General features: G+C 34.7%; 4 protein-coding genes across 21 annotated transcripts; 2 read left to right on the top strand and 2 right to left on the bottom strand.

Moving 5' to 3' along the window:
• Window positions 1–641: 641 nt before the first annotated feature.
• On the bottom strand, window positions 642–14,900 carry LOC111001647 (zinc finger protein OZF). Of its 17 annotated transcripts, none has more exons than XM_022271597.2 (21): window positions 14,242–14,900; window positions 11,926–12,091; window positions 11,542–11,740; window positions 11,045–11,110; window positions 10,538–10,627; window positions 9,610–9,693; window positions 8,971–9,115; window positions 7,893–8,003; window positions 7,500–7,610; window positions 7,260–7,370; window positions 6,726–6,809; window positions 6,018–6,101; window positions 5,627–5,797; window positions 5,241–5,423; window positions 4,961–5,131; window positions 3,776–3,845; window positions 3,070–3,231; window positions 2,428–2,550; window positions 1,832–1,938; window positions 1,187–1,276; window positions 642–976 (listed from the first exon to the last, which is right to left on the bottom strand). In XM_022271597.2, exons 2-20 carry the CDS (start codon window positions 11,958–11,960, stop codon window positions 1,203–1,205), a joined length of 2,181 nt encoding a protein of 726 aa, XP_022127289.2. In that variant the 5' UTR covers window positions 11,961–12,091; window positions 14,242–14,900; the 3' UTR covers window positions 642–976; window positions 1,187–1,202. The 17 variants fall into 17 exon arrangements, with proteins under 17 accessions (XP_022127289.2, XP_022127290.2, XP_022127294.2 ...); XM_022271598.2 differs by having other exon boundaries at window positions 5,241–5,411; XM_022271602.2 differs by lacking the exon at window positions 7,500–7,610.
• An 837-nt stretch (window positions 14,901–15,737) lies between these two features.
• On the top strand, window positions 15,738–17,817 carry LOC111001645 (zinc finger CCHC domain-containing protein 9). Of its 2 annotated transcripts, XM_045632401.1 has the most exons (5): window positions 15,738–15,793; window positions 15,912–16,058; window positions 16,144–17,064; window positions 17,300–17,407; window positions 17,657–17,817. In XM_045632401.1, exons 2-5 carry the CDS (start codon window positions 15,921–15,923, stop codon window positions 17,786–17,788), a joined length of 1,299 nt encoding a protein of 432 aa, XP_045488357.1. In that variant the 5' UTR covers window positions 15,738–15,793; window positions 15,912–15,920; the 3' UTR covers window positions 17,789–17,817. The 2 variants fall into 2 exon arrangements, with proteins under 2 accessions (XP_045488357.1, XP_022127285.2); XM_022271593.2 differs by lacking the exon at window positions 15,738–15,793 and having other exon boundaries at window positions 15,800–16,058.
• A 33-nt stretch (window positions 17,818–17,850) lies between these two features.
• Window positions 17,851–23,074, bottom strand: LOC111001644 (SET domain-containing protein SmydA-8). The gene is made up of 8 exons (XM_022271592.2): window positions 22,869–23,074; window positions 22,432–22,639; window positions 21,878–22,076; window positions 21,285–21,409; window positions 20,638–20,864; window positions 19,997–20,160; window positions 19,325–19,517; window positions 17,851–18,265 (listed from the first exon to the last, which is right to left on the bottom strand). Exons 1-8 carry the CDS (start codon window positions 23,071–23,073, stop codon window positions 18,033–18,035), a joined length of 1,554 nt encoding a protein of 517 aa, XP_022127284.2. The 5' UTR covers window position 23,074; the 3' UTR covers window positions 17,851–18,032.
• A 1,578-nt stretch (window positions 23,075–24,652) lies between these two features.
• LOC111001634 (voltage-dependent anion-selective channel) lies at window positions 24,653–27,647 on the top strand. Its single transcript, XM_022271579.2, has 6 exons — window positions 24,653–24,807; window positions 25,403–25,561; window positions 25,672–25,835; window positions 25,955–26,182; window positions 26,573–26,781; window positions 27,276–27,647. Exons 2-6 carry the CDS (start codon window positions 25,406–25,408, stop codon window positions 27,365–27,367), a joined length of 849 nt encoding a protein of 282 aa, XP_022127271.1. The 5' UTR covers window positions 24,653–24,807; window positions 25,403–25,405; the 3' UTR covers window positions 27,368–27,647.
• The last annotated feature ends 81 nt before the right edge of the window (window positions 27,648–27,728 follow it).

Below are 27,728 nucleotides of genomic sequence, written 5' to 3'. Positions count from 1 at the left end.
AATTATTCCCATAAAGTTTTCCTACAAAAATACTTTTTGCCTCCATAAAAGAGATTCCAATTTGCAGACAAGAAAAACTTTCGATTTGTTGTATAAGTAAAAAATGTCTGTGATTTGAGTACCTGTCAAGTGTCAACTGTCAACTGTCAGATATCAATTGTACACTTGTCGCACGTTACAGGGGATGACAAGCGAGTGACCACAAATTTAGAATTTCTGGATTTACCATTAACAATTCCGAAAGATATTATCACTAAGCAAATTAGAATATGAGATCAAAAATTTAGGCCTACAATCTATGAAACTTTAAGTAACGATTCATGTTTCCCACCACGAGTGATGGTAGATAAATCACAGCGGATAAACGATCACAATACGTACCAGGCGGTACCGCTACCACACTACTGACTACTAGGGCTGCTACTCTCATACAGCAGTAAACATTTTGGGGGCATGGTCATGTGACCATGCGTTGTTATTCTTATCAGCGACATTAACATTTAGAATATAAATTTTTCAATTACCAAAGCATTATATTTTATGGAGGTTTTGTCTATTGGTGATAGAACAATGGAGTGTTTGTCTTATTATTACAAGCATTGAATTAATATTTATCAAAGCATATAAAACAAATTTGATTTTTTTGAAACTTATTATCCACTAATTCTGAATAACCTCGACATTATCGTAGAAAAACGTACATAAAAAGATCACATTACAGAATTTTTAAAATTCAATTCTATGACATACATGTATCACTAACTAAACCTTTTATGAAGTTGGTTAAAGGAATAAAGTAAAACGTAGCAGCCCTACTGACTAAACCCGACACGTGCTCGGCCCGAGGGATCCTCTCCATCCGTTAACGAGTGACGGCCGACCATACATACATAATGTATAAATAAATATAATATAATAAGTGTGTGTAGCTGCTCCTGGCCTTATTGCACTTGCGGCTATGGACCTTAATCGAGAGCTGGAAAAAAAGATTAAATTTAAAAAAATGCAGCTACCCGCATTTTTTTTCATTTTCAAGTATTCGAAGTAGTAGCTTCTAAAGTTTAATTTCAACAAACTAGATATTATTTTAGATGGCTAGGTAGACCAATAGATATCCGTAAAGACTTCAACAGATATCCATATTTTTTTTCTTTATACCTATTATATAATTGCAAATGCCACATACCTATATGCAGAAGGGATCAGTCCGATAGTCGCATCCCTGACGTCATCTGTTGTGGCTGGGGGGTAGGCGTGTGCGACGGAGGGGGGGACGCTGTCGAAAAGACATTCTTATTTTTAATAAAATGTTTCACTTGAAAATTCATTTAACTAAAGAAGCTTATTATTGTTGATAAATTTGGTTCAGTAGTTTTAGAATTAATCCATAATAAACCAAAAACCCTTTTTATAACCCGTCAAATTGGTAATAACGTAAGATTTTAAACACTCCGAGAAGTGCTATCACGTTACACAAAGGTTTGCATCGCGCTTGCGATGATTTCATTCTTTAATTTCTATCAATTCAGCCTAACTCTAATACAATCAACCAAATCTCAATAGTTAAGTTATGGAAATAAAAAATGATCAATAAAATAAAAACCACGCCACTTTGCGAAAAACTATTGAAACTATGTTCTTTAACTGGCATTAATTTGCATATGTATGAGACTATGCTAGTGTTGCTATAAACATTCAATAGTTGTTTAGTTTATACACTGATTAAGAATTTCCATATCAAAATGAATTAGATTAAAAAAAATTAATAATCCAATCAATAAATCCTATATTTATTCTAAAGAGACTGTCAAAAGTTATTATTTCGACTCACAAATAGAAGCGATGGACTGTGGTGACATGGCTGACATCTTTGTTGTGCCGTCAAGCGAGACTTGTGTGCCTTGTGACGTCAGGTAACGGTTCACCATAGGGACAAAGCTAAAATACAATTCATTTTTATTATAACATGATCTAAACAAAGACTTAGAGGTTTAAGTAGCTGGGGTAGTTGCAAAGATTTTAGATTCGTTTGCCGGCTAATTGATTGTTTAATATTGTTATTTTTTTAAATTTAATTATTAGCCGGATACAAAGTCCATTGGCATTATTATTGTTCTATGAATTAAGATTGCACTCTTCAAAATTCTTGTTTTTGAAGTGCGCCGTTTTTTAAATATGTATTTCATTCTTGTAGGAATTGTTGAAATAAATAAATATTTTCAGATAACAATAGTAAATAAAAACATCAACAGAAAATCCGTATAATGAATAAAATATTTATTACAGAGTGTCCAAATCCAAATCCTACAAGTCTCAAAATAATTTCGCTAGCGCGTTTCCGAGTATGACGTCATCTCGGTAATAAGTAAGCGCAGATTTTTATGTCGCTACATATTTATTGTAGAGTTTGGGTTTTTATATATTTACCTCAAATCGCAGACGCCAGGAGAGTCATAGTTGCCTGAATTTCCTGCCCCACCAGCGTTGCTTATAACGCCACTATTAGCAGACATATTACTGTGGCTGTCGCGGTGCACGCGATTGTGATGACTGAAAAATATTGTTAAGATCAAAACATGTGCTTAAAGAATATATATTTTTTTTTATATATAATAGGGGGGCAAATGAGCCTGCGGGACGTCCAAAAAGGCAGTCGTCGCAGCACCCATTTTTTGTGGGTGCGTTGCCGGCCTTTAAGGCAGGAGTACGCTCGAATTTTGAATTTTTGGAGGTCGTATATTATAATTTTACAGGAAAGTTGAAGTGAAGTAACTGGCTGGATATTAATCCAGAATTATATAAATCGAAGGATTATGGCAATCTTGATTCTCCCAATTTTTAACAGTTAGTTTCTACAGTCGCACTTGGTTTAGTTAAAGATTTTAAACCAAGGATCAAGCCTTCTTTAAAATGTAAGTAATTAATTCTAGTATTTCATTTTAACTACTATATGGTGCCAAAAGTGCCTTAAAAATGTTAGTAACTTAAAAACTTAGTTCTGGAAACTTTTAATAATTTAAATATACATTGGTAATGGAGCTTAAGGAAGGTTCTAGAATAAAATCTCACCGTATTAGATAGCTGTCCCGTACAAACGTGCGACCGCACACGCTACACTCGTAGCAAGGTCCGGCCGCGTGCGTACGAATGTGCAACGCGAATTGAGACTTGGACGTGAATGTCATTGAACAACGCTCGCAACTCAGCGGCTTGTCCGCTACGTGCGACCACCTATTATTATTATTGTTTTAGATATAATGTCCTTAAATTAGATACATGCTAAGTATAAGGTTTTCTTTTATATTTTCGTAATATGTGTGCATACACAATTTTTTTTTCATTTTTTTAAGCATGGCACCTATTGTTTAGCCTACAGTATGTAGATACAAATTATATGCAAGTGTAATTAGTTATAAAAATTGTTCCGTCACCAATAACAATTGCAAAGAACAAATGTATAACATCTGCATATCATAAATGTGGTGAAAATTATTATTTTAAAAAGACGAGTCAGTTTTAATTCCCAGCTAGAAACAGATTTTTTATGAAAATTCATTTGTCGCGTTATGATTTTATTTAGTATTTATGTCATATCTAGAATTTATTACGTCAAGCTGCCCACGCCACAGGAAATCCTAGTGAACTTTCCCTTTATTTTTTTTATTATATGTAATAAAGTTGTTTTTCTTTTCTTGAACTACAGAAAAAAATTATACTAGTCACTAGATTTTAGAGATAGATGATAAGAATTTAAAAAAAGCAATGCTTTTCTCACCTGTGAGCCGTAACATAACTCTTCACAGCGAATCTTTTCTGACATATATCACATGCGTAGGGGCGTTCCCCTGAAATTTACAAAATTTATTAAAGTTTATAATAAAACACATTGCAACAAATCAGCCATTAGTCGGACAATTCCCCGTCGCAGTACTTTTCATACAACAATTAGAATAGAGCGAATATTATTTAGCCAATCAGCGCCCGTACTCTGAAAGAGTCAACGATACCAAACCCGGCGTTAGTATGCGAGATCGATGTCGCAACCTTTGAATCGAGCGAAATTAATTCATAATCGGAATCGCTGTAGTTATTCCAATAGTAAGTTACTAATGGCCCAGCTGCGTTCAAAGGGAATTGTGCGATTAGCTGTGTGTGTTAGTAAAAAATATGCAAATTGAAGCAAAATTAAAAGACGGCAAGATGCAATAAGTTTTAGTCTGAAAATGAATTGCTAATGTAACCGTGATGATGCAGCGATTGTATGGTGTCGTCGGTGCCACATCATTTTGATCGCAATTTGCCGTCTCTCGTACTAACGCAGACGTCCATGCATGAAGCAATCAACAATGCGTAAAGCATAGATTAAAGCCGTCAATTTGTTCTTACATAAAAGTTTATTGCCTCTAAATATATCTTAATAAGGGTTTTCGGAAAATTTATCGCTGCCTGATATTTTCAGTTTTATTAGTGATATATATCTTTTTCATTTGCGAAGCTTAAGGGGAGCCTTACATTTTAGACATATAGTCCAATATTTTAGCAGATTTGAAGAAAGCTTTATTTACAGCGAAAATAGGTAAGTAAGGGCTAAATTTCAGAAAACTCTTATTATAAATGTGAATCTCAAAGAATAACGCAAAAAAAACATTAAACTTATTATAACAAAAGCCCTTTTACTTATCACAAACCACATTCAATTATTAACTAAAACAGCAAACGATTAGAACCGGCTAAGACCATCGATTCGTTTTCAGCTGCGTCCTGATTGTTATCATATTAATTCAACGTTTTGAAAAGGAATCGAGAACGGTACTGTAAACGAACCGATAGTTTTAAGGTCTTAGATAGGGTTGCCATAATATTAAAAGGATTAAAATAGCTCATATCAAGTTCAGTTAATATTGTACTGGCACCGTAGATGGCAACCCTAGGCTTACAGTACAGAACTCGTTTTCCATACCGGTATGAATGCGCTTGTGAATGTTGAGGGTAGATTTCTGCGTGAAGCGTTTGTAACAGACATCGCACTCGAAGGGCCGCTCGCCAGTGTGCGTGCGCATGTGTATTTCCAGGTAGGGCTTGCAAGTGAACGCCGCCGGGCACTCCATGCACTGATACGGCCGCCCTTGCACTACCCACCAATAACGTTAATACATGCCGGCCTACCGTCACATGTGGCACCGACAACTCAACGTGATGAAAATAAAATGAGCTAATGATATATTCATAATCGGACTCACCCGTGTGCGTTCTTTTGTGTATGTTCAGCGTAGACTTTTGCGCGAATCTCTTGAGGCACACGTCGCACTGGTAGGGCCGCTCGCCCGTGTGCGTTCGATTGTGGATCTCCAGATACTGCTTGCAAGTGAAGGCCGCCGGACACTGCAGACACTGGAAGGGCCGGCCCTGCACTGTATGCCGGTCTGATTAGCGGAGTAGATAATGTTCCAGCAGCGCCCCGACTCTACGCCCGACCCCGCTCGGAGTGAGGAGGGACTTGCGTCTCTTTTTGTGAGCGCAGAGTCGAGAGGCTGCCCAGGCGTAGTGAACTAAGAGCGGAAGGCCCCCGCCCGCGCCCGCGCCCGCATACCGCCGCGCGGCCCTAAGCTCTCGAGACGCAACTTACCTGAGTGCGTCCGCTTGTGAATGTTGAGACTCGACTTCTGCGTGAAGCGCTTCAGGCAGATGTCGCACTGATACGGCCGCTCACCCGTGTGCGTCCGCGTGTGAATCTCCAGGTATTGCTTGCAGGTGAAGGCCGCGGGACACGACAGGCACTGGAACGGTCTGCCCTGGACTGGTGCCCAAATTACATTATAGAAGCGGCGGGCCGGAAGCGGCTAAGCTAGGGAGTCGCGGCGCGGACTGGTCGACGCTCGCCGCAAACTCCGCTCCTCTGTTCGGTTCGTGCGAGGTCTAGAACGCGGGGACGAGGCGAGACGCGGCAAGGACGCGGCGGAACGAACGGAGAGAGGCTGGGGGCGGGCGGGGTCCAGTCCGACCCGACTGACACCCACCTGTGTGCGTCCGTCTATGGATATTGAGGCTGGACTTCTGCGTGAAGCGCTTCAGACACGCGTCGCACTGATAGGGCCGCTCGCCTGTATGCGTGCGCATGTGAATGTCCAGGTAGGGGCGACGGGCGAACGCCGCCGGGCAAAGCCCGCACGCGAATGGACGCCCTTGCACTGCGCCCAGTGCACACACAAAAGCGAGTAACGCACGTCGCCGACGCAATACGGCTCGCGTGCCTTGATTCGGCGGCCCCCAGCCAATCTCCGACGCGGTTTCAAAGACAATTACTATTTTCCTCTTAAAGCCCCAATTTTAACTATTAAAGTAATCGCGATTGCGTCTTGACGGCGATTGCATTACCGCTTTTGTGATAGAATTAATATTTATGAAATTATGATGAATTTGACAATGACAAATCTATACGGAATGAAGGTCGAGCGATAATAAAATAAACGACCGGAGGAGATCGGGGAACGATGAGTGCAGAAGTACGAAAAAAGCACGTTTCATGAGTTATTTGATTGATTATGAAGATGTTAGTTAAGCAACGAGATGAAAGCTATGGACAAAGTGCAAAAATTAACTTGTTAGGCAACGGAAAAATAGGAAAAAAAGCATGACGCTAAATGAAGTGGGGTGCGTGACGTTTCAAATTGCAGATCGTATCGAAAGAACCACTATGTATTAAAATGTAGTAGTGGGCTACTAACCCGTATGTATTTTTTCGTGCAAATTGAGCGCGCACTTCTGCGTGAAGGACTTGAGGCAGACGGTGCACTGGAAGGGCCGCTCGCCTGCGCCGCCACACGCGCGGGGACAGAGAAAAAAACATAATGGACGATGGACAAATAATTTTACTCAATACTGTCCCAATAAACCGCATCTGCTTAGTTTGATTAGCTACCATGAGGGAATTGCAACGTGTTATTTGTCCATCAGACTTCTCCTACGGTAACTTAAAATTTCACAACGCTCACATGCTTTTCATACAGTTTGTGAATAGTTTTCGAGCGCGTACCTATAAACAATTGCCAAAGTATACGGTATTGAAAAAGCATTGGTGTTCCTTTTGAAACGAGAAACACTTCCGAATCGCTAATCTTAAAAGAAAACAGAAATTTCGGGAGCCCTTAAAACTATTCACAAAGAAGGCGTCAAAGCCACAACAATAAGAATTGGAAATGATACCCTTTGCGATTGTGACTTAGATACCTAAACAAGTTATAATACATTAAGGGACCCACCGGTGTGTATACGTTTATGAGTGCCCAGGCTGGACTTCTGAGTGAAGCGCTTGTCACAGATGTCGCATTGATAGGGGCGCACTTTGTTGATCAGCGATTGGATGTGCTCCTCTAGAAATAGCAACAAAATTCAGCTACAAAAACGATCCTCTTTCACGCCGCTACTTCGTTAATGCCTAGTGACGTCAACTCTAAGTTACATTCAATGTCTACATAAGGATCTTAGGGCAAAATGCCTACCCGTGTGTATCTTTCCATGTCGGCCAAGGCTGGACTTCTGAGTGAAGCGCATAAAACAGATGTGGCACTGGTACGGCCGCACTTTCTCTAACAGGGCTCGTCTGTGCTCCTCTATAAGTTACACGAGTATCGATATAGCAATTTGTTCCCTCTCAACTTCAATTAACCTAATCACTCTCAGTCACTCACACTCAGGGGGAGGTTACGAAACTAACCGCGCTGCCTCAAAGATCGTCACGCATAAGTCGATTAAATAAGTTTACGTCGCCGCGTTCAGCACATATTTACAATTATATACAGGGAATAAACGAGACGTCGGTGTAGTTAAGGGCTTGGGGTCTGATAAAACTTAGTAAGGAGAATAAGCACAAGGCGGTGCGGAAGGAAACCCACCCGTGTGTATTTTCTTGTGGCGGTTGAGGCTGGAGCTCTGCGTGAAGCGCATCTGACAGAGGTCACACTTGTAGGGCCGCTCCTTCACCATCAATGCGCGAAGGTGCTCATCTAAAAGCCAGGCATTTCGATCTACAGTTCCTCATTGATCGAAGCCACAGACACACAATGGACGCCCAATGTGTGTCTACCTCCCCCTGTTAACCTTACAAAAGCCCGCCGATAACTCAAAAACTATTCACATCTGCATGGTAACATGTATCATATTGTGAGTCGCACCAGTGTCCTAATTCATCGACTACGGTATGTATGTTTCAGGGTAAAATAAACGTTCACAAATATTACTTTTAAAAAGCTTTGTCCAGAGGCCGCAAGCGACAGTTTACCTAGTGTTATTTCAGCACCGAATAGTGATTTTTGTATTGATATTTTACTGTATTTTAGCGGAGATAGGAGATCTAATCTATCTCATCGCAATGGTTTATATATCAGCAAAATAAATATAAAAGGCAAAACATACGATCTACCAACAAAATTACTATATACTACTTGTTCTACAAAAGACAGAAAAATACAACAAAATACAGATAACGCGAAAACAGGAGGAGGGTGACTTGATCAAATGTAAAAACCAATTATTAATCCCCTCATGGTAATAATATTATCCCTATTATTGTAAATGGCAACTCAAAATTTTTATTCAAAGGTATAAGTTAATTCGTTTAAAAAAAAATATCAAATTTCCATTTGATCTTCCCTAGCAAATAAAACATTACATTTCGATGCTAATTTTAAATGATAATATTTTAATTTTAACAAATAGTGATATCTATACACTAGAGTCTAGGGTGAAAGATTGATCCACATTTGCAAATAATGAATGACATTGACATGAACGCCATAATAAATATCTGTCAAATGTTTTATCGTTGCAGTCTGTGTCATTTAAATTCTATATTCGATAGTCTATGAATGAGATCGTTCTCTAAGAGTTATTAGCTTAAACATTGATTTTGTTGAATTAATATAGAGTAGCAATGAACATGGATCAATCTAAATAAATTCAAAATAAACTTACCGGTGTGTACACGTTTGTGCGTATTGAGACTGGACTTCTGCGTAAATCTCTTGAGACATAGATCGCATTGGAAAGGTCTTTCTCCTGTGTGCGTGCGCATGTGCACTTCTAAGTATGGCTTGCGGCAGAACGCTGCGTCACATACCTGTCAATAGGGTTTTGTTACTTCAGAGTACTTGAGATCAGATCTTAGCGCAGCTAAATAATGTTTTAGATCAAATATATGAAACTTTCATGTCACGGTGTTTGTAATTAAACTTCTCCGAAATGGTTCGACCGATTTTCATGAAATTTTATGTGCTTATCGGTTAGGTCTGCGAATCAGACAATATGTATTTTTCATCTCCCTAAACTTGTCCACCCCAATTTTTTTTTTTAAATTTCCGGGTTCGAGTGGATTCGACTATGCTTTATTTACAATAACATGATTTAAGCCGTGACATACGGTAGGAATTCTATTATAAAATAGTGTAACAATCAAGAATGTTACATATTCTTAAAATATTAAAATTAATTTTACTACATATGTATTTAGGTTTTTTTTCAAAGTGGTAGGTTTCCACCTTCTATGCTCGTCAGTTATAGGTAAGTACTTTTGAACTACTAACCTAACCCAAAAAACTATTATAAATAAATTACCGTGCACTGAAAAGGTTTGTTGCCAGAGTGTAGTTTCATGTGGACATAATACGAAGACGCCGATGACAACACTTTCCCGCAAACCTGAAAATATCTTAACTGTTATTCATTATTACTAGATTTTAGTATTGCAGCTGTTCTAGTATTGTTAGAAATATTTTTATTCCTGGCCGGAAATCGAATACCCATGACCTCACCGTCTCTTCCTCAAGTCTTCAAGACTAGTAATGAACGGTAATTGTACTTGAAAATGGCGGTTTGAGAATTATTAACATTTTTATTAATATCTATTTCATTCATTTGTTGATAATGCTAGAATAAATCAATTAGATTATGAAAGGCTTAGCTTATAAAATAAAATACCGCCATTTTGGCGAATCACGTTAATCGCTTGGATTATAAAATAAACCGCCACCAATTTGGCGTATTACTTTAAAGGCTTGGATTATTAAACAATGACTCAATTTTAGCGAATCATTTAAATAAATATTCAAGCCAATTCATTGTTTACATTTTAAAATAAGCTCGTACTTAGTTTTTTATATAACGGGGCAAACTGTCTGGGGGCTTACCCGATGTTAAGTGACCGCTTACGGACTCATACTGCCAGAAGGCTCGCAAATGTTGCTTGCTTTTTAAGAATTGGTATACTCTTTTCCTCAAGCTAGAAATTTTGTTTCATTCTAAAATGCATACGTTCAGACATTCTGACATTTAATATATGTCAGGTTCGCTAGTAACGAGTTACGACTAAAACATTTACATGAACACTACCGTGTGATACACCTGTGACCTGTAAGGTGACCTTAAATCACCTGACGTTTCTCTTACGCACAGGTTAAAAGCGTATTAAAATGTCACCATATTGTCATCTACTGTCCTTGGTATAATATAAATAGTTTTAACTGTTCTATTCTCTATGACTTACCTTACAAGCTTGAGGTTTAGATCGTGGTACACCTTGACCGTTAGACACTTCCATCTTCGTCTGAACCGAACCCATATCGACACCCATACCCTGACAACCAAATATTTTCAGAATCTTCAGTAATACTTAGAATATAAATAAACTATAAAAGTGTTATTAGGTGCGTGTTTCAAGTCACAATCTCGTCTTGAGATCTGTCAAATATGTCAAACTTCAAACAGGAAAAAATTATTAACAGCTCTTGAAACTATGCTTAAGAGAGAAATAACAATTTATATGTTGCAAAACCACACTTTAATATTCTCTTTCGTTTTAAATATTATCTTTTAATAGTAAACATTATTCACCTAGTTTTAGATATCTGAAAAACTTCTGAATCTATTTTGATCCATACAACTTGCACAATTCCTTAACTTGGAATGACTTAGTTTCCGAGAGCAAACATACACACACATTTTATCCCGTGTTTTCTCATCAACTCATCCTAAGGTTATTAATTTGACTCACCTGAGAACATTGCCGTGCGTCCATGTCCATTTCAACACCTTCATCGTCCATACCTTTGAAACTTAGCTGGAACAAAAATAGTATATAAAAATAATGATAATAGTTTTAATGAGTGGTTATGAGCTACGATGATTCCTCAATTTGTGAGTCCGTAGGCTCGTTTGCGGCCCCTATTTAAAAAAAAGAAAACTATTTTTAAATTTCGATCGATGTCATTTTCGTTCGTTATTCAAAATATTACGAGATCAAATCAAAGATATTTTTTTATTTTATGGCAATAGTTTTAACTTTATGCCAGTTTCAAGTAAAAAAAATCAAAGATATCAAACGTTAAAACCTTTTGCGTTTCATAGTTCGTTACTTTTTATTACGAGACCAAAATATGTTCAATTTTTTTTATTTCCGTTTTCAGTCTATGCATGGATCATTTCAATATGCTATTCCTGGACAACAACGTACCTTTTCTATAGACAGTAGGTATAGAAAAATTTACTAACATTATCAACATCATCATCCTGTTCATGTTGCATATCCTGTTGGTGCTGTTCCAGCAGCTCCTGTTGGTGTACTTGGTGTTGTATGAGGCTGTCTTTGGAGTCCTCTTGGGGAAGGTGCTGGTTCATAATGATGCCATGTGAATCTGAACGGACTATTGTAGGCGGACCGGTGTTTATATGTGAATGTGATGTGTAGAAACTGTAACATGGATTTTTATATTATATTTTTGAATTTTATTATAGAACGTTGACAGGCTCTGTGGCTTAGTGGTTATGAATTTTGTTCCTGGATTCATTTTTCTGTAAAAAATAACTTTACTAGCATAGTCCTAAGAAAACATCGGTAAAATAAACACTGAAATTATTACATGACTTCATACATACCTCATAGGCTCAGCTTTAATCTGCTGCTCGAACATGGAGATGGTGGCCAGGAGGTCGCCGGGGGGCGGCACGGGGACGCCCACGCCCCGTGCCACGCCCCCCACGCCCCAATGCGCTGGAAAGCTAATGGTGCCTGCTGCACCCCATCGCGGCTACCCTGCCCCACCTACAAAAAAAATTGCCTGCTCAAGGTTCTCAAACAATATGAATAATGGGTGGGATGCCTAGAGTGAGTGGTCACTCTAGGCATCCCACCTAAGGGGCCCTGAGCGCATGTGACTGACAAAGGATGCTAGGGCCCAATCAGCATCTAAGTTCCCCTGAATTGCGACAGCAATGGAATTACACCATGTCCACCATATGATCTCATTAAGTATATAGTCTGGTTCTTATAAACCACTGGCGGCGAAAAACATATCGCGCTCAAGAAACCAGGCATTCTTCACCATTGAACAGTATAGAAATGCTTATTCCTCACATTTTATGTAAAACTGACCGACCCTGACTGCTATAATGACATAAGACTTACATATATTTCCTTCTTGTTATTGAAATTAAAAATACATAAAAAGTACTTCTAATATATATGATATACATAGTAGTTTTATAGTAATCATTGATATACTGATTAATTTGAAACAGCCCCACTTAAGGGTATTTGATAAATATTATAATTTATCTTAAAATAATTATTTTTATAATATTATTAGACAGGATGACATATACTCATAATTTAGTATAACTTTTAGGATTTTTCCTGTCTTAAATGTATGTCAATGTAAATATCACAAACTCTCAGATTTAACAAAAAAACATAGATAAGAAATAATATGAAACACAGTATAAGCATGGTGTACTTGCGGTGTCGATGCTGTAGACATAGCCCACTGACTATAATTATATATACATAGACTTATAAAACATGAAATTAAGCACTATCTAAAACAATAATATAAAATTTGACCAATGACAAATTGAAAAGTAATATCCTTCAATTGGTCATTGGCTATCTGTTTGTAATTCTCATCATATTTCCAAGATATAATATTAGTGCATTTTGTATTTTAATAACACAACCTGCTTTATTTTATACAATATATTTTTGAATTATACCTCTAATTCTTCAGCTCTAAGTCATCTACTATTGTGGAAAGATGATTTTTAAGTAGAAAGTAAATTGCTTCAAATAAGATACTTATTAGTAAACATTTGTTACAAAACTTGTCTTGAAAATGGTTTTTAAAATAAAGTCTAAATTATATATAAATATTTAATATTCACATAAAATATTTGTAATAAGAAATATTTTATCCTAATTTATGTCAAATTAGATGATCCTTGATATGGAATATTTTCAATAAGGACTACTAAAACTACTCAATTTTAAGAAACTTAAAAATATAAATAATGATGTAACAAAAGATGAAACTCGAAAATAAAACAAAGCATTCTAAATTAACAAAAATTTATTTATAGTATGAAGATATTTCTAATAAGAACTGGTAACAATACAATATTAAAGCATGCAAAAATGAAGTTGGTTAAAATTCATCAAGTGAAATAAAAGCGGATTGGTAAGGTGGCATACATAATGTTATTAAGGCAAATTTATGCATTTCCTAATAATTAATGAGTTATAAAGAATCCTATTAATTCAAACATTTATATACTAAGTATAAATACCAAATGATGATATCCACCTACATACCTATACAAAACATTGCACTGAAAATATGATTCTTATCAATTAAAACACAATAATTATGGTTGAGTCTGTATATATTATATTAATATTGTCTATACACACTTATAAATTTCTCATACAAATAAATTCTAACAAGAGCTTTAAATTTACAAAAATTAATCACCACCGCCAAAATCCAAATGTCTCCACCCAACCTCCCCCCGCATCAATAAAATGGCCAATTCGTTATTGAATTTTGTCCCCAACTTATAGCCCGAGGCTGCGCGACGCCGGTTGTTAGGCATAAGTAATAAATTACTACAATCATAATGTAAACAATAAGCTTGATCGAACTACTATTAATTGTATGGAAAGTTATGTCATATCTCGATCCTAAAAATATATATCAAAGGTTTAAGATATTACAATTCGGTTGTTTGAACTATGTAAACACAAACACTAGTAGACTTGTTTACAGAAAGTAATTGTTATTTATAAACAATAAATTCGTATTTTAGGATTATTGAAGTATTATGATTATCGACTAATTATACCGTTTAAAATAGATGTAAAGTTACATTTTACACTTATTATCTATCGTGATACTAAAACAAATCTTTGAATCTACTCACTTATATGAAGAAACGTCTAACAAAAGTGGCGTGTGCAGAAACACATAAATTAGAACACTAATTACACAATTCCGATAAGATTGGCCATTCGAATTATGTTTTTCTTAGCCAGCGACATAAAATGGCTGCTACCTCATTGTTCTGCGCGTTCGTTCGTGCGCATAGAAGCCGTGAACGCTTGGGGACGACTTCTCCACCAATTAAAATTATGGCGCGAAATTTAAGACGTCGTTAATGAGATACTTTATTATAATTATTTACAGTTACCCAATAACATCTCACAAATATAAAAGAACGTAAAACTAGTAAATAAAGTTATAAACAGGGCAGGAATATAAAAACTGGAATTGCAGCCATCATCAGAACTAACATAGTTTGAGTCGCTCTCCGCAGATTTGCTTATTAGTCGCTGTTTATGCCGGATTCCTTCCAAATGCTGTGTATATTGATTAGCGGAGTTAGTAAAAACACCACACGTATGACAATGGTATCGTTTGAATCGCATTAGCTTTACCGGCTTTTCACTTTCATTTTTTTCCATTTCAAGTGTTTTATAAGGAAGTAGGACTTGATAGCTTCGATAAGTTATGGTTTTGTATATAAAATATATGTACTAAAATTAATTCAACTTAGTTATAAAAGTACTCGACTACGTACACTAATCCTCTGTCGATATTAGTATGATAAATTAATGTGTCTACCCTCATTTTCATTAATTAATTCAAAAATTTTAAAGTGCCTTTTACTTTCAGTTAATGTTCAATCAACATTTATTATATTTTATAAATCAATGTGAATAACTTAAATTTGGCAAATTTCGATTTTGATTGCTTGTGCACCGTCGGAGCTGAAATAGCTTTAGTTAGGTAATCGATGATCGACGATGACGAAATACTAGCACGATTCTATTTTCTATTTTATAAACGAGTAGTTTGCATTTTGGCGGGAACGAAAGTTAAAAAACATTTTAATTTGTTGTTGTAGTATATTATATTAATCATTAATGTAACTGGAAATTTTGAACTTTATTGTTATTTTCATTAAATCTATCTACATAAACAAATAAGCACATAACATACATACATCAGCAAAAAACTTCTTTAAGGTTAGTTATTAGGTGTATTAGAATTAACTACAATTATATTTATAACTTTTTTACAGTTATTTTTCAATGTTATATTATGTCTACTTATATATGTATATATACTTACTTTTCTAGTCCCGCAGGCTTTTTATAAGGGACTATAGTCTATACAAACGTTTTAATATCCGTGAGTTAACGACGGTCGCCGAAATTGTTTGCGTTTTTTTTTGTTTTGGTTTTGTTAAAAATAACTTCTTTAATACATATAAATATACAAGCTTGACAATTATTTAAAATTTTGGTATTTAAGAGGGTTTTTGTAGTCTGTGCACTTGTAAGCAATGTTGCCTGTGAAATTTGAAATTGAAGTACTACTTGACATTTGTATAAATGTCTGTGAACAAAATGTGTCTGGTGTCATAATAAATAACTCACATTCATTTGATCTAATGTTTTGACTTTTGTTTAGTGAGTTTTTTTTTCGGATTTCTTAGTTTAATACGCATTTTGAATGTTCGTTTAGTTAAATAAAAACATAATCTACAATTTACTTTATTAAATTAAAAAACGTAAAATATCGTTGTAGCATTAAAAAATGACACGTTTTGCGCGTGCTAAAGGATCTAAATCTTCTAACCTAAAAGATCCAGAAGATAGTACACCATGGGAAGTGATGAAGGAACAAATGGTGAAGGCGAAGGCAGACAACGAAGAATCAATAAAACGCAAAGAGGTATGTATAACTTGTCTAGTTTAATTTAAGGTAACTCATTAACTTCATAGTTATATCCCTAATTTAAATCAATACATTTTTTAAGGCTGAACAGCAAAGGATTGACAATTATGAAAACTTTCTAAAAGAACGCAAGGTGGAAAAACGCAAGGTAGAGTGGTGTGACTTTCCTGAAACTGTATCTGCAAAGGTGCAAAATGTAAATGGTTCACAAAATTTAGAAAAAAAGAAAAAGAAAAGAAGCAGCAATGTTTTGGAAAATGAAACTTCATCTCAAGTTTCAACTAAAAAAGTTAAGAAGAATAAGGACAAAAACAAGAAAACCGCTTCTGAAAATCAAACAGCATCTGATGATACTTCACCTGATTTAAATAATGGTGATAAAAACTCAGAGAAAAATGTAATTACATCAAATGATTTAGATAAAACTGAATGTGTAGAAAATACCAATAAAAAGAAGAATAAAAAAAAACAGAATTGTAGTAGTAAATCTAATGTGACACAAAACCAAGAAGTTGACCACCAATCTATAAAACCATCAAATGTGGAATCTAGAAAGAAAAATAAAAAACATGGAGATAAAGCTGTACGGAGAAAAGAAATAACAGAAAAGAGTTTTAAACTTATTATAAATGGCAAAGATGTAGAATTGGTAAGATTTGATGGATTTCCTATAATGAAAAAAGATGCTGAAAGGTTACAAGAACTAAAAAATAGTATGATTAAAAAAGGTATACCTAAAAGTGAAGTTCAAAGAACAATTAAGTTGGAAAGGAGAAGGGCAGAGAAAGCTCTTGCAAGGGTTAAAAGAGATGTTTGTTATAATTGCAGAAAAGGGGGGCATAATCTATCAGACTGCCCTGACCTTAAATCAAATATCCCAGGTGTTGAATCAGCAGATGGTGTTTGTTTTAAATGTGGTTCAACTGAACACAGACAGAATGAGTGTAAAGTACAGAGAGATAAGGAATTCAGATTTGCCACTTGTTTTATTTGTAGAGAAACTGTAAGTAAATTAAATTAAAGTTACATAAACCTAAGTACTATTTTGCATAGCTGCCCAAACAGGTGTGTATATTTCACCTATATGTATACTAAAAAAACATCATACTATAATTACAAAAAATTAACAACTTTGAAACAGACATGGCAACAAGTCAGTTCTTATTTAATTTTAAAAGATGATTAAATATCACAGGTGAGAAAATACAAAAAGGTCTACAAAATTAATTCTTTTTCAGGGTCATCTAGCAAGGCAGTGCCCAGATAATCCAAAGGGACTTTATCCAAATGGAGGTTGTTGTAAGTTATGCGGTGATGTCACACACTTGCGCAAGGATTGTCCCACTGTAAGTTTACATTTACAAATTGAATAACAATATATTTAAATTGTTAATGAATGTCTTTGTTATGGATACTTCTTATGTTGAAAAATAATGTAGGAATTAAACCCGCTTTAGTTTATTATTTTATTAGTAGCTTTGTCAAGTAAAAATTAATATTTTCAATTATCATTAATTGCTATACTAATAGCTTTCTTAACCAAGCTTGCACTTTAAGACTTGATATATTACATAATTTGAATCTATCTATTACAGGTGTCTGAGAAAAAAGAAAGCACTTCAATAAAGTTGTCAACTCTTGATAGTACTGATAATATAGAAGATATTGGTCAATCCACACTAACATCAGCACAAGAAACAAAAAAACCCAAGAAAATAAAGTTCTAGATTATGTAAATAAAAAAAAAACATTTAATAAATATAATGATTTTTTAATGAAAAACACTTATATTCCGAGTAACATTACAGTCATTGAAATATTTTAAGTATCAAAGACAACATTGATCATTGTATCAAATAAAATAATGCCTCTGCATATGAGAACAAACCTAATACAAATATAGAAGCCAACTTTTTTGAAACTAATTCAGATATACATTTCCATTGATTTAGCAAACTAAAACAGAAACGTTCATAGAGTTTCTAAACTAAGTTTTAGTTGTTCCATGGATTGGTAGGCAATATTTCCTATAATTCCTTCAGGACTTTGAGGATCTTCCCTTTGTAGGATTCTTGCAGCATCAGCCAAGCATTGTAGTGGCTCTCGTAGTTTATCTTTAAGTTGCTCTTTTATTAGAAAACCAGACCCAAATTCACTCCTTGCTAAATACATAAGTGGTGCGTGTAGCTCATAGAGCATCATCCCTGAAAAAAACATTACTATATATTGCACCCTCAGTAATACAATAATTTAAAAAAGTTTTTTTTGGAAAATCGCATTAAAATTTTCCGCTCTGGCTTGTTTTTTAATAAAATGCCTTTATGTTTATATGTGTAATTATAGTCATGAATATAAAACGGCTTCGTTTTTTGTTAATGTCACTGCAGGAAACTTTGAAAACTAATTTTAATAAATTCTATGAACTTCCCATAAGTTATAGAATTTATTAAAATTGATTAGAATAAATAGTTAAATTTAGTCCTATATACAGTGCAACCTCGATATAACAAATCGCAGGGGAATAGGTAAGTAAATATTCGTTATATCATGTACTTCGCCAAACTGAGGTTTGTTATGTTGGCCTACATTTCATTATAAAGTCTTTTTAACGACATTGCCTTCCATCAAACAACAACTGTTTTGTGAATAAAAGCGTACCGGATCCAGTCGACATGAATCACATACTACGAGAGGAGGTTGGAGTCAAACATTAGTTTGGTTGACAACAAAATTCGTTACTGTACATATTTATGCCTTTTTAATGATAGTGGAGAAGTCGTTATAAAAAGCTTGTTCACAAAAAATGTCCGGAATGTGAAGGAATATCCCTGAGGAAGGAGGTCGTTATATTAAGGATGTGGTACCAAAAATTGTAATATCTGTATTTTACATTCTGTCGGGAATAATTCCTTGTAACAACTGCAAGTATTGGATATTATATTTGAGACTAAATATCGAACCAAAAGAGCTTATTTACAATCCTTTACGGTTTATACGAAACTAGAACATAGAAAGGTACGTTTGTACCTACCTTTACTCGAATGCGTAATTGATTAGTCTAAGAGCGCGGCGTGTGGTACGGATATAAATAAGATAGGCGCATGTTTACCGAGTGATTATTGGCACTTCTATTTAGGCTGAATGTATTAAACTTTATGAAATGATACTGTTTTATTTAGTTTATTTATGAAATTTGTGTGTAATAAGTGGTCCTGGTATTGGTTCCTTGGGGAAATGATTATACATTGCAGTTCGTGTCTTACCTCGCATTCTTGTGTCCCCTGGGAGAATTACGTCCAAGGTGTTCAGAACAAGTCGACACATTTCGACTTTACGCTCAAGCATCAGATCAGGCAGCTCGTCAATAGTGTAACCCTCAACTCGGCCATATAGCTCAGCTAGAGTGTATTTCACTGATAGAAGTACCGAATGACGAGGATGGAATACCGATTTGTACTGAAAAAAGAGAAATTAATCTTCTCTTTTTCTCTCTTGACCTTCGCTTTTTGACTGTACTCATCGAATTAGCCTAAAGTCTCACCTTTTTAAACTACAGTACTGTTAGCTATCGTTAATAATATTAAAATGACGAAGACGCATAAAAGTTCGAACTAAATACAATAAAAAATATATATTTTGTGACTTTACAAACAATGACGGATTTGGAGGTCTGGAGGCCTCGGGGCACAAAGAAGGCCAATTGGCCCCAAATAAATGGGAAAACTGCATTTCAGTTTTGAAATAAATAGTGTATTTTGTAATTAAGTGTAGATTCTCGGATTGTAGCACCGGTTTCCCTCTTTCAAATCTGGAGCCATCCAAAGTTATTACCATTGTTCCGCAAGTGATATATTGTGTATTGTAGCTGGTATTAAATAGAAAAACAATGCCCAAGCATACATGTTACAAATATAATAGAATTATTATAGATCTACCTTGTTAATGAATGCCTCTCTTTGTTCAATAGCAAGAGGACCCGGTTCCAACGAATCCAACTGATCTACTTCTGTTTGAATAACAGTTAACATTTTTCGCATAGCTGCCGCTGATGTTTTGAATCCACAATTTTTGTCTGTGCAGTTCCATTGTGCTTCAGAATCTGTAATAGAAGTTTTAAGTTGGAATGACATCAATTGTTTAAATTTAAATATGGAACCCGCGAAAAATATAATCTTAGATTTTTTTACAACTCTATTGATCCTCCAAACCTTAGTAGTTAAATAGTTTATGACTCCTCAACTATACTAAAACCATAGTATAAATATTTGCGATAATCTAGACTCTAGAGTATTAATCAGACAACGTCACATTTTATATTGATTCGATCAAATAAAGCGACGGTTTTATTTATCTTCAATAGCAAAAGCGCTTCCGACTGCAATTTTGTTTTTTTGACCACATGACCTCAAATTACGACGTTACGGATTTGGAAAAAACTACATCGAAATAGGCTACAAAAACCTAATATTGCTATTAGAAGTTACAAAATACCGATGCAGCTATCAATTTCTTTAATATTTCCGAAAAAAACATGAAGACCAAACATCATTTATTAAGTCGTTGCTACAAAACATACCTAATGGATTGGAGGATAATATAACACCGTTGTCACATTTACTGCATTTGATTGTACTTAGGTGCGTCCCCAACTCTGTCGAATCAGCACACCGCTGACATTCGCAGTTAAAATATTTAGATTCCAATAGATATTCTCGTCGGATTATAGTTGGTGACAGAGCGTGTGTGTAGCTTAGGTATAAAGCTTCGCCGGACTTAATTGGTACGGCTGCGCGGACTAAAACCCTATATCAAATATAAATTAGGATTATTGTGCGATGTTAGGAAACAAGAAGGCTTAACCTGATTGTTAATATAAACTTAATCTAATTCGTGGAACAGACAATAGGAGCCTTTCTGACTCGATTTTAGACGTTGTAAGGAAACATTTTCAAAAATAAAGTTCCGTCTGACCGAAACTATAAGAGCTGTTCAAATCGCACTTATTAGATTTGTATGTAACTATCGAGTACGATTTTAAGATAAAGTTAACCTTTTGTACGCATTTGTTAATTTTTCCTTTAAAACAATAAAATACGTCACTTTTATAGAACAAACGGCTCACCTGATGTTAAGTGCCCATGGACAAGTGCGTGCTTTTGAAGAATATTGCTAATAGTTTTGTTATAATTAACCGCTAGATTTATATATTAAATTATTACATACGTCAAATCATCATATTGAATAGAATGAATAATATTAGGTACACAGTTGTGAGCTGCGATGGCCAAATACGGATATATGGCGCGCGAACTGAAACCACCTCTGGAGGGTATTTCAACTGCATTCACCTGGGAATTATATAATAACGCCTTAATTCGACGACGTCGTCGACATCGACGCAAAAACAAGTGAATTTTACCGGAGGAGTATAGTAATTGGAGATATCCGATACTTTATTTTGTAAGAGATAGAAAACTGAATACAATTATTTTGTAAATTACGTTTTCTAATCCTGGAATCGAAACGTTAAAAAATTGAATAAAGAGACAGTAAGTTTTACTTTAAATAAGCCTATTTGTTTATAAAAAAAAATATTTCTATAACATATAATAACAAAATCATAAATCTTTTTAACAAGTTATAAATTAACTTGTATTTGCTGTTTTACACTACCCACTTTATTTGAGATTTATATGAGAGATACTCATTATATTTCTCACGTTAATTATAATTTTCTGCTGGATATGTTCAATATATAGACCGAAACAATTATTTAGCATGATAAGGTAGACTCTTGCGTATAATCAAATACTTACCGCCAATATTCCACAGATTTTCTGTAGTAAATCGTGATTAAATTTTGTGCCAAGTTCACAGTGATTAATTAAAAAATTTACGATATTGTTTTGGTCAGCTTCCCATGATGGTCTCTTAATTCTTTCGTCTGTATGGGTTTCCATTACATCTAGTTCGCGTTGCCAGCGATCAGGGTTCTTTTCTTTTGCTATGAGCATTCTGAAATGTCAAAAACGCGAGTATCATAAATCTGAATAGAGTGTAAAACAAATTAAATGTGTGTATACGTTCAGTTTTTATAATGTCAAATAACACAAATTACATCTATAGCTATTATTTAGGCAACACTTTTTGGAAATCCACTTAGAGCAATACTTTATAGGACACAGAACGGATAAAAATATGCCTCTTACTTACTTATACATTAAACACATTAAATTAACTATAATTTACTGCGAACGGATTATGTTATTAAAAGATATAAGATCCATCGTCTTGACAGGTCTATTTTTAGATGTTCAGTGAGTAAAATACGCGTTTACTTTACGCGTTCTACTATTTGGACGAAATATACCTTAAGGGTGTGATACAGTCCAGTTGTGGAGACGGTGCACTCCAATCTTCCGGTGGCTGAAACTTGACTTTGGCACCCAAAAAAACGTCGCATTCTGCTTGATGCTGCTCTGCTTTCTCACAAGCTTCGCTACAAATAGGCCACCCACATCGAGAGCATAATGTCTTCTCAACTGGACAGTAGCAGGCCAGGCAAAGAGGTGGTGTATCTAAGCATAACAAAATGAGATGCACTATATATTATGTATAAGGAAATATAAATCAACTTTAAATATACTTACGATTATCAGCATTACAGTTCTGTTGTTAATTCCGCATTTCTCAGTAAAATAATTAAGTTACTATTCTATACAGCTACATTCTACTAAAGAAATTCAAAAAGGGTTGCACATTCCGTAGTGCGGTATAGCCCAGTAATATTAAGCTTGAAACACTTGCCTGGTTTTGGCCCAAAGACAAAAGGAGTATCTGCAAATATTATTTCACCGGCGTCCAAATCCTTATTAGCAATTAGATAACGACCGAATTTTTCATTTTCTACTATATCGCAATGTTTTTCCATGTCGATATGGTTTTCAGTTCGCTTTAGTAAAGCTAATGACGATTGCAGCGTATTTGCGGCCAAGCGGCTATAATAAGACATCTCAAAGCGTCGAGAATGGTGCCGAAATTTCACTGGGCTATCTTTATATGCTTAGCGGTATAGCAACGTATAGATCCATTTTTTGTGGATAAGCTCATGTTCTATAATTTGTAAAAAAAGTGACAAGCTTAGGCCACCATCTCGGGAACACATTTTAATAGCTTAATTATGATTTATGAGTTTTGTTCAAATTGATTTTTCTTGGGTGTGTGTTACATGTCGTTTTGAGTCGAGTAAATCTGATATATGGTAGTTTATTTAACATTAAGTACTACTGTGTACCATAGTATAATAATACTAATATAGCTTTATTTTGTGCCATAAAAATACAATACAAATGTACATGAGTAGTAGTATTACAATTTCAGCCATATTTCGTCCGGCACGCCGTCATGGGAACTTTCGTCTGTCTTATCTATTTTTGCTGAAAATTAAACAAATATTTTGCGTTTAAACATGCTTTATACTAATCAATCAAACGTCTTTTGGAATGAATGATGGCATAATTTTCTTTTAAAATTGTATTATGATTAAGCCACACTGATTATGTACCTGTCCTAAATTCTACGTGGTCCTGCCCCTAAGTGCCAAAACAACATATATTACCCATTTCTTATTATTTATTTTATTAAATCATGTCAATTTTAGAGTATTTATCTACTGTTTGTAATAGAGTGTTACATTTCCCAACAATTTCTGCTGCTATAACAAAGGAAAAAGTGCCTTGCCTTCGTTCTGTAAGTACCATTATACCGGGAGTATTTCCCGGCGTCGTACAATAGGATTTGTTTTATATTTTAGAAAAAAAAATCGTGTGTGCTACCACGGAATAATAAAGCATTATTATAGTAGAATTATAAAATTGGTTCAGTATTTTTCGTTTGTAACACAGATATAATTCCTATTTGCACTTTCCACTTTATTAGTTAAAAGTAAATATAACTTAACTTTTGCGTGTTTTAATTTATTGTATGTAAAATGTATTGGAACATTCAATTATTAAGGATGGCTCCATGGGTCAGATGGATGTATGTAAAGATGAATGGGGTCAAAGGGTAGACTGTCCGGTTGAAAATGACGATGATGGTGATGATGGTGATGAGTTGACTGACTATACATTTCAATGTTGTTCGGTAAGTCCTTTTCCCTTAATTATGTATACTGTCTCTATTACACAAAACTACATCGAGTTTATATTCGCAAAGTACCTCAATCATTAAGATAATAGATACGTTTTTAATAGGAATCGCAAGTAACTATAATACTTATATTAATTGATTTTAAAAATTGCCGCCAAAACATTGACCAAAGTTTAAATATAACAGCACAGATTATATTCTGCTTAGAGGAATGGTTTGTCTATTGAAAACTATATCATTTAGGGCAATGAACTTTAAAACACTGCATCGCTTAGTCATTGACTATTATTTTATGTTTTATAATTTAAAATAATGTGAATAAATAAATACATAGATTAGTTAAGACAAAACAAATAAAAAAAGACTATTATTTTTTTAAATATTCTTTGAAATTCTTTTACTTAAAATAATTTAATATCAAAACGATTTATCAATATTACCATATCCGGCACTGTCACGCCCTCTACCTCTGACGTTTCCGCAAGGCGCAAACTAGAATTGTCTTGTGGTGCAGTCAGTGCTGGAGGTGAAGTTATTGCCAAGAATTCTCAGAATTCTTTTTGTCCTATTACTATCAGTGAATTAATTTAATATAGTAAGTATACATTAATGCTGTAGATTAAGCTTGAATTGTTTTATAAGTCATACTGCATGCAAATAGATTTAATGGCAGCTGTACGTAATAGCCGGGCCTACGTCACACACGTGATTTTGATATTTTTGTATAATTCACCGATTTCTTTAATAAATTCATATTTGCTCATTTTGGACTTTTGCAATTGACTTTCTATTATACCTTTTACTGTAATACTGATTAAATCATGTGTGTATAATCAAATTAAAAGTGTGGTGTAACTTTACAGTAAGTAATTGTTTCGAAGCGGCCTCTATTTTAGATATTATTTTGGCGTAAGGTCAAGTTTATGGCCTCCAATACGGCTCGCATGATATCGATTTCTTTATAGTCGAATATAACAATTTAATTCACTGTGATATCAAGATGCTTGACAAAGTTGCAATTCCAATATTCGCACGTTATGTAATCGTCAATACCTTGAATGAAGGCGAACGTTAAGTGGGATGTGTAAATTCAGCCAAATTGTATGACATGGATTTGCTGACCAAAGATATTTAAGTTTAAGAAATTTAATGAATATTGTTTTTACACTTTTTGTCTGATATTTTTGTAGAGAATGTCTCCCCCACACTATGCTGATCTTGGAAAGAAGGCCAATGATGTCTTCTCCAAGGGATACCACTTTGGTGTGTTCAAACTTGACCTGAAGACCAAGAGTGAATCGGGTGTTGAGTTTACCAGTGGTATCACATCCAATCAAGAAAGTGGAAAGGTGAGCTTTGGTTAATAACCAGTAACTTTTCTATGTATTATTTAAAAATCCTTTACATATTGATATTTTAAATAAAGAAACCTCAAATTTATATTGTCTAAAATTTTTAGGTATTCGGCAGCCTTTCGTCAAAGTATGCAGTAAAGGACTATGGGCTAACATTTACAGAGAAATGGAACACAGACAACACACTTGCCACTGACATCACCATCCAGGACAAAATTGCCCAGGGATTAAAAGTTACCCTTGAGGGCACTTTTGCACCACAGACAGGGTGAGAACTGATAATTAATTTTACAAATGACTAAATTTTATACATTAGCAATTTAATATATGCTTGTATTTTATTACCTATAAGTATTTCATTTTTGTTCATAAATTGTATCATTATAGAAGCAAAACTGGCAAGCTGAAGACCTCCTTTGCCAATGAAACAGTGGCAGTCAACACTAACGTAGATTTGGACTTGGCTGGCCCAGTTGTTGATGTAGCAGCTGTTCTCAAGTACCAAGGCTGGCTCGCAGGAGCTAACACACAGTTTGATACACAAAAGGCCAAGTTCTCAAAGAACAACTTTGCTTTCGGATACCAGACCAATGATTTTGCTCTGCACACCAATGTGTAAGTATGCTAATGAAGAAATATATTTATAAATACTGCATGAAAATAATTACTATTTGCTTTTTACAAGGATAATGTCCTATTGTTTGCGAAATTGGAACATATGATTACATAATGCATGGAAAATGTGTTTCATTGTTACTGATGCTAGCAAGCTAAAATTATATTAGATTTTGAAACTTAAGGAGTAGCAGATTATAGAGTTTTTTATACTATTTAAATTTAGAATACAAAAAATTAATAACACTAATTGAGATACTTTGTATTAAATTAAATTTATATTGTTTAGGACATTTAGATATAATATATTTTTCAGCTACATAATATAATATGAAGATTACCTTTTGTTATTTTTTATATTCAATGAAAGGATGTCATTATTAATTTCAGCGACAATGGAAAGGACTTTGGTGGCTCCATCTACCAGAAGGTGTCAGACAAATTGGACTGTGGTGTTAGCATGAAGTGGTCTTCTGGCTCTACTGACACCCTCTTTGGTGTTGGTGCTAAGTTTGCCTTGGACCAAGATGCCTCACTTCACGCTAAGATCAACAACAAGTCCCTCATTGGACTTGGTTACCAACAAAAGTTGCGCCCAGGTAATTACTACACATTTTTTATGTAATTTACTTTTCAAGTATATAATTTTTAAAGAAATTTGAAGCAATTACTTAGGTTTTTTTTAAACGTGAATATTTCTTGCTAACTAATACCAAAGAATAACAAAAATTATCAGAAAAGGTGAAATCACTATTTCATCTCATTAAAATTGGTTGATTTCAAATCTAATAAATTGTCATTTTTACATGAGCAAAATAATTTTTGTTTCTTATCATTTGTCATGGCGTTATCTTACCCTATCTAGTTTTAAGATGATGATAGACACACGCAAAAATCCATTGCAAATATTAATTCAGATATGATAAAAAATGATTTTAGGCTTACGATATTTAAAACTGTATCTTAATTTATAAGAATATAAATTAATTGTATCATTGGTGAACTAATTTACTTTTATCCGATGGTCTTGATTCTTTAATTAATTAAGCCATATACATTTTTTTTATTGATTGATAAATAATTTGTTTTTCAGGCGTGACCCTAACTCTGTCCGCCGCCGTCGATGGCCAGAACTTCAACGCCGGCGGTCACAAGGTCGGAGTCGCTCTAGAGCTGGAGCCCTAGGCCTCCTTTGACATTCACTAGACATGTAGATAATGCCACTTACTGTTATATAACAAATGTATACCGCAAAATCAAACGAAACTCGTGCGCTCTGTGTAAATGAACAATAAAATTGTTTTCAGATTTCACTTGTGTCGAACGCTCCTTATAGTTTTCAGTAAGCACGCATGTTGTCGCTAAATAAATATACATTCAAATGAAAGTCATACCGCGTTGTAAATAAGCACCTATGGTGTGTTCCTTGATTGAGAATAAATAATGAATAGTCTGTTGGAATCAATTTTGTAGTTTTATTTATGCCCTACCATGTATGCTTAATAACTGGTACATAATAAGTATTAGTTGGTTTAGTGGTTAGCCT

Source organism: Pieris rapae, chromosome 19 (genome assembly GCF_905147795.1).
Source record: "Pieris rapae chromosome 19, ilPieRapa1.1, whole genome shotgun sequence".
NCBI lineage: Eukaryota > Metazoa > Arthropoda > Insecta > Lepidoptera > Pieridae > Pieris > Pieris rapae.
This window is presented reverse-complemented; position numbering and strand designations above follow the sequence as displayed.

Coding starts and splice junctions, on each gene's coding strand:
- LOC111001634 (XM_022271579.2), top strand. CDS start 25,406: ATGTCTCCCCCACACTATGCTGATCTTGGAAAGAAGGCCAATGATGTC. Junction 25,562..25,671: donor CCAATCAAGAAAGTGGAAAG/GTGAGCTTTGGT, acceptor TAAAATTTTTAG/GTATTCGGCAGCCTTTCGTC. Junction 26,183..26,572: donor TTTGCTCTGCACACCAATGT/GTAAGTATGCTA, acceptor TATTAATTTCAG/CGACAATGGAAAGGACTTTG.
- LOC111001644 (XM_022271592.2), bottom strand. CDS start 23,073: ATGTCTTATTATAGCCGCTTGGCCGCAAATACGCTGCAATCGTCATTA. Junction 22,640..22,868: donor TGTCTTTGGGCCAAAACCAG/GCAAGTGTTTCA, acceptor TGTTATGCTTAG/ATACACCACCTCTTTGCCTG. Junction 18,266..19,324: donor AGGGGACACAAGAATGCGAG/GTAAGACACGAA, acceptor TGTTTTTTTCAG/GGATGATGCTCTATGAGCTA.
- LOC111001647 (XM_022271597.2), bottom strand. CDS start 11,960: ATGTTCGAGCAGCAGATTAAAGCTGAGCCTATGAG. Junction 11,111..11,541: donor AGGATGATGATGTTGATAAT/GTTAGTAAATTT, acceptor TTTTTGTTCCAG/CTAAGTTTCAAAGGTATGGA. Junction 6,810..7,259: donor TCATAAACGTATACACACCG/GTGGGTCCCTTA, acceptor GTGGCGGCGCAG/GCGAGCGGCCCTTCCAGTGC.
- LOC111001645 (XM_045632401.1), top strand. CDS start 15,921: ATGACACGTTTTGCGCGTGCTAAAGGATCTAAATCTTCTAACCTAAAA. Junction 16,059..16,143: donor AATCAATAAAACGCAAAGAG/GTATGTATAACT, acceptor ACATTTTTTAAG/GCTGAACAGCAAAGGATTGA. Junction 17,408..17,656: donor TGCGCAAGGATTGTCCCACT/GTAAGTTTACAT, acceptor TATCTATTACAG/GTGTCTGAGAAAAAAGAAAG.